At 60.8% G+C, this 8,464-nt stretch overlaps 1 protein-coding gene across 1 annotated transcript in view; it reads left to right on the top strand.

The window, feature by feature from the left end:
* The first annotated feature begins 5,283 nt into the window (after positions 1 to 5,283).
* The window catches only part of Cacng8 (calcium voltage-gated channel auxiliary subunit gamma 8), a 14,294-nt gene continuing 11,113 nt past the window's right edge, over positions 5,284 to 8,464 (top strand). Inside the window, exons 1-2 of the mRNA XM_023708550.1 lie at positions 5,284 to 5,531; positions 6,671 to 7,131. Of these exons, the coding sequence (XP_023564318.1) occupies positions 5,284 to 5,531; positions 6,671 to 7,131 (709 nt within the window). The remainder of the gene's footprint in view (positions 5,532 to 6,670; positions 7,132 to 8,464) is intronic.

Raw genomic sequence — 8,464 nt, 5'->3', positions numbered from 1 at the left:
GGGGGGGGTCCTCAGGGGAAGCGACACTGACCCGGCCCCCCAGCCGGACCCTGAGGCGGCAGCGTGGCCTAGAGAACCAGGCTGCACACGCAGCGTGAGAAGGGCTTGTGGGGGGCACGCCCCAAGCCCAGCCTGGAGCAGACTTGGGGGCCCAGGAGGCCGGTGCCCCTCGTCAGAGAGACCCTCAGGTTTCACACTAGAGAAGCTGAAGCCGGGATGCCATGGGCTCTGCTAGAACAGAGCCCTCCCAGGCGGCGTGGAAAGGGAGGAGGAGGTCGGGCATGGGCCGGTGGCACAGCCCAGGCAGGAGCAAGTGCAACTAACGGCCGGATGTGGCGCACACGCCTGTGATCCCAGCACTCAGGAGACCGAGGAAGGAGGACCGCCCTGAGCTTAAGCCAGCCTGGGCTACAAGGCAGGACCCTATCTAAACAAAACAAAACAACACCAACCTGAGATGGGAATGGGAATGAAGGGACCCAGGAAAGGGGCATGAAGGTGCCTCGACTGAGCAGCTCTGTGTCACTGTCACGCTTATGGTGTGCTGGGGGCTTCATAACAACTCTTCTTGAGCTCCAGGGCCAGAGCTACATTACTAGCTCACTGGTCTGCCGGGTTCAAGTTTCTCCCTGTGGCAGGTCCCCCCCACCCCCTGACCCCTGACCATCTGCCCAGCCTTCGCCTGATAGGGCCTGGCCCACCACAGACACTCCTTTCTGGTCAGCTTCATATCAGCTGTCACCTACCTATGTGGGGATCAGTGTCCTGGCCTCTTCACAGCTGTCCCCACACTCAGGAGGACAGGTCACTCCTGAGTGTGCAGGTAGAGATGGGAATCTTGGATGGAGGTTGCTTTATTTCATCTTAGTTTTTTTGAGACAAAGTCTCAGTATATAACACAGGTTGGCTTTGAACTCACTATGTACCCAGGGTGGCCTCAAACTTATGATGATCCTCCTGCCTCAGCCTCCAGAGTACTAGGATTACAGGTGTGCACCACCACACCTAGCCTTGGGGGTTATTTTAAAACAACTGCCACAGGCAGCAGTGAAGGTGGAGGGACTTCTCAGAGGAGCTGCTCCTTCTGAAGATCCCTTCCCCACGCTAGCGGCTGTTCACAAAGATTAAATCAGGACCCTTTACTCACCCAGAAGAGAGCAGAACAAATACCCACGCAAAACTCACATGCTCGCAGCAGCATTATTCCCAGCAGCTGAAATGCAGAAGCAACACAAATGCCACCGACAGGTAAGGGGATAAACAAAATGTGGTCCGCCCACACAAAGGGAATATTACTCAGTCATGAAAAGGGATGAAGCACCGCCACAGTGTGGAAGAACCTTGAAGACAGTGCCACACAGAAGAAACCAGGCACGAGGGCCTGTGTTCTATGAGCATGTGCGCCCATGGAAGTCTAGAGTAATCCACAGATAGAATGTGTATTGACTGCCGGGGCCAGAGGAGGTTGGAGGGCCAAACTGAAGGCTGACGAGGCCTGGTATCTTCAAGAAATGAGAACATCCTCAAGTTGGTCTCAAGTTGATGACAGCAGAACTATGTGCTAATTAAAAGCTATTGAATTATGCGCTAGGAGTGGGTGGATTGTATGGTATGTGAATTTTATCTCAAAAAGCTTTTTTTTTTTTTTTTAAAGAAAAGATATGCTGTCGTTAGTCACCGCAACAAGGAGTCATGATGTCACTGTGTATCACTTAATGCCACTTTGGAATGGGCCCGTGGAAGAAATCATGCTGCTTGGAGGAGGCCGGGAAGCTGGGGTGGGGCTCGGGTGGATTCGCTGCTCCGGGGCTCAGGGAAAGCACGTGAAGTGGCCACATAGGGGCATAACTGCTGCCCCTTGGGAATGGCGAGGCGAGGAAAGAACGAACAGCAGAACACATAAAAAAGGAGTGGGGGTTAGGGTAGAACAGGTTGAATGAGCCCTCTTGGAATCCCGTGGGGACCCTTTATTCTTTTCTGCTTCTTGTTTAAACCTTTAGCATCTATTGATTTGCTTAGGAAATACATGTTAATTTAAAATGAAAATAAAATATGTCCCCCTCGTTGCTGATTCATTTGCTGGAATGATTCTCAACCCGGGACACTGGCACCCTCTGGAGACATTTTCGGGGGTCCTGCTGTGGGGTGCTACTGGCATCTGTGGGTGGAGGCCAGAGGTGGCCTCGTACCTGGCCATGGACAGGATGGAGGCCGTGAAGACCAGAGGATGAGCCAGGCCCCGTGCTGGCCGCAGCACGTTTGAGAAGCCCGGGCTTATTTTACCATCGAGGTCTCATCTTTGGTGTCTACAGACCCCTTTCCTGGCATGCTGTGCTTACCTCTCTTGGCCTCAGTTTCCAGATCTTTAAAATGGGTGTCAGCTGGGCACTGTGGTGCAAATCTGTCATCTCAGCACTTGTGAGGCTGAGGTAGGAGGAGCTCTGCACGTTTGATGCCTGTCTGGGTTACAAAGCAAGTTCAAGGCCAGCCTGAGTCAGACCCTGTCTCAAAAAGGAAGAAAGAAAGAAAGAAAGAAAGAAAGAAAGAAAGAAAGAAAGAAAGAAAGAAAGAAAGAAAGGGGGCTGATTCAAGAGTCCCTGCTGGGGAGATCCTGTGCGCCAGCCAGCCAGTTGCTCTGCCTGGAAAGTTAAGCGCTCAGTCTACGCAGCTGGGGAAACTGCCTGCCGCCTTGCCCCATCCCGGTCAGATCATGGAGAATAAGCAGGTCTCCTCCCAGAGACTGCAGTGAGGTCCCTTTCCTCGGAGCCTCTCGTCCGGGACAGGGAGTGGGGGAAGGCACCAAGCTGCAGAGACACCCAAGGATCCCCCAGGTTGCTGGGAACCGCACTGTGCATGGCAGGTGGAGGAGCAGGGGCCCAGGTCATCCAGCCTGCCCTGCAGGACTGAGGCCCGGGACTCAAAGTCCAGCTGCTGCGGACCACCACCTCCCCGGCCTGCAGATAGGCCTCTGTCCACTGGCGCTGGGGCCGAGGACCGCCCTGCTCACCTGGGACCCGGGCCGCGACGCCCAGGTGCACATTCCCTGGCTTCACCAAGGCTGCGGGGTACACAGCCTGCAGCAGAAGCTGCCCCAGCGGTGTATAAAGCCCACCGCTCGCACCCTTCCAGGGCTCTGCTTTAAGTGCAGGCAGCCTTGGTCTCCTCCAAACCCGGGAAGGCCGAGTCAGGAGACAGGAAGAGCCTGGCCCAAGGTCACACGGTGGCCGGTGGCAGCAGGCCGCTCTCCCACCTCTGGCTTCTCTGCCTGCCCTGCAGGCAGGTCGGTTCTAGAACTGACGGTCCTGTGCCCTCCAAGTGTTGTGAGTTCTCCCACCCATCTGGGCCCCGACTGGCGGCCGGCCTCCTGCTGCGGGGGCTAGATCTCCCTCACCAGGCTGGGGGTCGGGGTAGGAAGGGGGCACGAGGAAGATGTGTTGGTGAAACTCAAAATGCTCGCTGCCCTCGTGTTCAGTAGGATTTTATTTGGGAAGAGCTCTCTGCTTTGCCTACTTGGGGCAAAGGCAGGAAGACCCCGGGAAGTTGAGATTTCGGGAAAGGGGCAAGTGTGCCCCCCGCCCCCGGGGTCCTTCGGAAAAGGCCCTCCCCTCATTTCCGGCCGCCGCTGCCAGCCTTGGCCGGGCGCCTGGATCCTGTTGCTATGACGACAGGAAGAGGCGGCGGCGGCGGCGGCAAGCGATGCTGAAGCGACGGAGGCTAGTGGGGGTGGGGGTGGTGGCTCTGAAATGGGGGTGGGGCGCTCTGGGGGCTGGGGTGCGGATGGGGGAGGGGCTGGGGGTCCCCTGATCTCTGATTGCCTGGGCGTACTTGGGACCCCACAGCCGGCTCTGGGTCTGTCTGCCCTCCTCAGGGTCCCCATCCGCTGCTCTCTCTTTCCTTTCCTTCTCCAGGCACCTTCTGCTCCCCGGGCCCCCTCCCCTAAATCGCCCTCGTTTTCTCCCTCCCATTCGCTCTCCCCAGACCTTGCCGGATCCCCCAATTCCTCCCGCCTGCTTGCCTGCCCTCTCCCCCAGCCTCCATCCCTGCTGTCTATCTGTCTGTCCCATCTGTCTCCCCGCGCCTCCGTCCCGAGCCCCTTCCCTTCTGCTGCTCGCACCCAGACACTCGCCCGCACCCCGCACCCCGAGGTCTCCGCTCTCCGCCAGGGGCTTCGGCCCTTTGCTCTCTGGAGATTTCTCTGTCTGTGTCCAACTTCCTTCTGCTCCGGGCTCTGCCTCCCCCATCCTCCGCCCCCGCTCCGGCTCCGGGTCCCTCGTTTCTAGGCTCGGCTCCCCTCTTCCCTCTGCGCCCGGACCCTGCCCCCATCTCTCCCTTCCCCCACCCTCCGCTCTCCGAGGCTCCCCCATCCTCGGAGCTCCCCTCCCCCTCCATCCCTCCGCCTCCCTCTCGTCCTCCAGCTCCGCACTTTACCCAGCGACACGGGAACCAAATTGTCTCCTCACCTTTTTTTTCCAATCCGGACCCTCATCCCGGGGGCCTAAGCTCAGAGCCGCCCCGCGGCCGCCCATCCTTCCGACACCCCCATTCCTCAAACGCCTCCTCATCTCCACCCCCAGCCAGGTCGGACGCCGGGGTCCCTCGCTGCTGGGGGAGGGGGACGCAGCGAGAACTGGGAGCCCCGGGGTTTTTCTGGGGGGTGCCGGCAGGGGGGGCTGGACGTCCTCCCCAGTGCATCGGAGAGTTGACCTAGCGTTGCCAGAGGTGAGACTGATCTTTTCATTCATCGGAGGTGGGTGGATTGGAATGAAGGGTCTGGGACCCCTGGTTCTGGGGAAAGGTCTGGTCCCTCCGGAGAGAGGTGCTGATCCCTCTCCGGGAGGCTCCACAAGAGGAGGGTCCCTCTCTCTTCCTGCACAGCTGTGGGCCGAGGGGCTCCAGGAAGAGCCCCCAAAACCAAACAGACTGCCCTCGGTGCTGAGCAGCCCGCGTCTGTGCTGAACGGCAGGCCCTTCGCCCTTTCCCCTCAGCGCCCAGGTCGCGGCCTTGCCGGCGGAGGAGGGGGCGCAGGCGGGGTCACCGGTTCACCCTGCCAGGCAGGTGGCCAAGATGTGTCAGGACAGTGGAAGGGGCCGAGCTGGCCTGAGCGGCACAGACAGTACAGCAAGAGGCAAGAAAGTCAGAAAGCGAGGAGGGGGCCGGGGCAGGCAGGCCAGGACCCACGTCCATCCCTCAGGGTGCGGGTGCTGGGGGGGGGAGCAGCCCAGGAAGGGGCTGTGTGTAGGTGGTGGGAGGGGGCAGGGCGCTCGGGACACCAGGCTCGTTGCCATGGAGACACCCCCCTCGTCGACCTTTCCTGGCAGTCCCTCGGAGAGCAACCCAACCTGGGGCCAGTGGATGGGGGCGGAGGATGCAAGGCAGTGGGAGGCCAAGGTCACCCTGCTCTGGGACGGGGCTTTTGGTGGCCTCCCCCCTGCTCTAAGGCTTCTGGTGTCCTCACTGTGTCAGGATTTTGGGGAAGAAGTCTGGGAAGTGGGGGGAACAGGTAAGAGACATGCGGCCAAGAAAGCCGTGGGGTGAGGCGGAGCCGGTAATGGGGAAATGGGGGCCCGCCAGCATGGTGAGTTAGAGAGTGGAAGTCTTGGGGATCCAGTTTTTCTGAGTGGCTTACAAGCCGGGGAACCACTTCAAATCTGGGAGCAGGTAGGGGCTGTTGAGGAGCTCCCAGGGGAGGACCCCAGCTGGAGGGGGCGTTCCCAGGACGGGTCCTTGCCTGGGAGGGGGTCCCCCCTAGAAGGGGCTGCGCTGGGAGCTCCAACTGAGTGCATAGACCTAGGAATGTGAGCTGCTGGGTGTATGGTGCCTGGTCCCCAGAAGGGAGGGTTGGGCTTCACAAAAGTTGAGGAGATTCAGAATCCCCGGCCCTTCTGTGTGGCGAGGACGAGGGGCTCTGAGGGCCGTGTGACCCTGCGACCTGCTAGGCAGCAGAGGGACTTTATTCCTGGGCGGCTGTGGAGCTCGGGTCAGACGCGGGTGGGTGCAGACATTTGTGCGCGGAGATAAGTTGGGGTCCGGAAGAAGCCACTGCTGAGAGCCGGCATGCGGGGAGCAGCGAGGAGGTTTTCCTTCCTGGAGAAAGAGACGGTTGGGAGGAGTTCGTCTAAGTTACAGAGCTAGCAGGGGCCGGGTGCGGGAGGCTTGTTCTTAAGTGTGCCGAGTTCTCCTGGGGTCAGAGACAGAGCAGGGGCGAGGGGTGGGTGACAGCGAATGTCCAGGTGGGGGGCGAGCGTACAGGTGGGGACACCCTTCCAGAAGGGTGGAGGCGGAGCCAGACGCGGCCCCTTCAGCAGGGTCCTCGGGTGGAAGAAAGTCAGTCCTGCGAGGCTGGGCTGCAAGCTCTGTGGGGGCTGGGGGCCCGGTATAGTGTGTGGGCCCAGGCCTGTGCCTGCACCGCGGGCCCCTCGTGAGGGAAGTCTCTGTTTTTTTAAAGCCGAGGAAACACTGATTGATTTCCCTCAGTGGAAGATGTAGGGGAGACACCCCGCGTCGCCGCTGGACAGAACAGGGGCTCGCGAGGGGACTCCTGCCCTAGGGCTGCTAGGCAAAGTTCGGGAGGCAGGGAGGGACTTTTCCTGAGGAGGCCACAGGGACTCCAGGGGCTCAGATGGACCGGGAGCCGCGGTTAACCTCTGGCCTGACCCCCTCCTGCCCGCAGCCGGACAGCATGGCCGCGCGCTGACCCCGCCGCCGCCGCCGCCGCCGCCACCTCTGCGCCCCCCTCCCGGCCCGGCCAGGCCCCCCGATTCCGTCTGCGCTGCGCCCCCCCAGCCGCAGGCCTGGCCCCGCCGCCGCTCCCCCGGTGGTGGCCCGCGGCCCCCCGGCTGCCCGCGGTCAAGCTGGAGTCGCTGAAGCGCTGGAACGAGGAACGGGGCCTGTGGTGCGAGAAGGGCGTGCAGGTGCTGCTGACCACGGTGGGCGCCTTCGCCGCCTTCGGCCTCATGACCATCGCCATCAGCACCGACTACTGGCTGTACACGCGCGCGCTGCTGTGCAACACCACCAACCTCACGGCCGGCGCCGCAGACGACGGCCCGCACCGAGGCCCGGGCGCGGCCGAGCGCAGGGAGCCGGGCGGCCTCACGCACTCGGGGCTCTGGCGCATCTGCTGCCTGGAAGGTAGGGCGGAGCCCCAGCGAGCCCCTGCCCTTGCTCTGCCCTGGCGCCCCTGCACCGCGCGCCCCGTCTCCAGGTCTCACATCCTCCCCTCGCCCGTCCCCGCAACACCTCATTAGGTAGCACCCCCTTCTTTGGCTGTGCAGTCCAGGCTGGCCTTAAATTCACAGCCACCCTCCCGCCTCAGCCTCCAGAGGGCTGCGATTACAGGTGCTCGCCACCACACCCCCCTCTTTGACGTGACGTTTTGCTGGGTTGCCCAAGCTGGCCTCTGCCTTGGACTCCAGGAGCTGCGACTCCAAGGCATCCTGGGTCCCTGCACCTTCCCTTCCTCCTGTTTGCACCCAGCTCCCTGGGCCTCTGGCTTCTGCCTCTTACTGATGCTTTCCGCCGGGACCTTTGTTCCCCACCAGGTCCCCTCCTCTTGTCTCCTCAGGTCCCTGCCCCCTTGCAGTGCCCTGTTGCTCCTGCCTGGATGCCCCTCCCCCACCACTTCTCTCTAGGCCTTGCCGCCTCATTTTCCATCGTGGTCCCCTCCTCTTGTGCCAGGTCCCTCAGTTCCCAAGGTGCTGCTGTCACCCTCCCCTCAGTGCCAGCGTTTCTTCATGCCCTGTGCAGGCAGGGTGGCCACCTCTCCAGCCCTAGCTTTCTGCTTTCACCCTTCTTCCCTTCTGTCCCTTCGTCCTGTTTTCCTAGCCATGCACCAAGCCCCCAGGGGTGATGCCCTGACCTTATCCGTCCTGCAAGGTGGCTGCCACCTTCCTGCAGGGCTGAGGAAAGCGAGGCTCAGGGAGGCGGAGCCCCTGGCCCAGTCCCCCGGCTGTGAGATGGGTGTGCTTCACAGATGTGCTCTGCTGCTGGGCTGAGTGCTGGGAGCTGATCTGAAACCTCAGTTGGCTGCCAATATTTAAAAATAGGGAGACTTCTTCCTATTGAAGGCCCAACTGACAGCTTCTGAGCACTTGGAAGTCTGATAACTCCTGGCTGGGCTCTGCACTGACCATTTTGGTCAGATCTGACTGACGAGTTGTTTTTCAGACCTGGCTAGGAGTTCCTACATCCAAGTCACGTCTACACCCTGTTACCCTTCACCCCTCCCTCTCCTCTCTTGCTGCTACTTTGTTCCTCCTGAGGATGTGTGAGTTCATGGCCACTCACTGTCTGACCAAGAGCCAGGCAGAGGCCCTGTGTGGGGACTTGCATCATGAAACCTTAGGACACTGTGTAGTAAAGAATAAGAACGCCACCCATCCAGCCAGCCATCTACCCATTCATCCACCCATCCATCCTTCCATCTACTCATCCACCTATCCATCTACCCATGCATCCATCCACC

This window comes from Octodon degus, unplaced genomic scaffold, assembly GCF_000260255.1.
Source record: "Octodon degus isolate 3935 unplaced genomic scaffold, OctDeg1.0 scaffold00393, whole genome shotgun sequence".
Classification (NCBI taxonomy): Eukaryota; Metazoa; Chordata; class Mammalia; order Rodentia; family Octodontidae; genus Octodon; species Octodon degus.
This window is presented reverse-complemented; position numbering and strand designations above follow the sequence as displayed.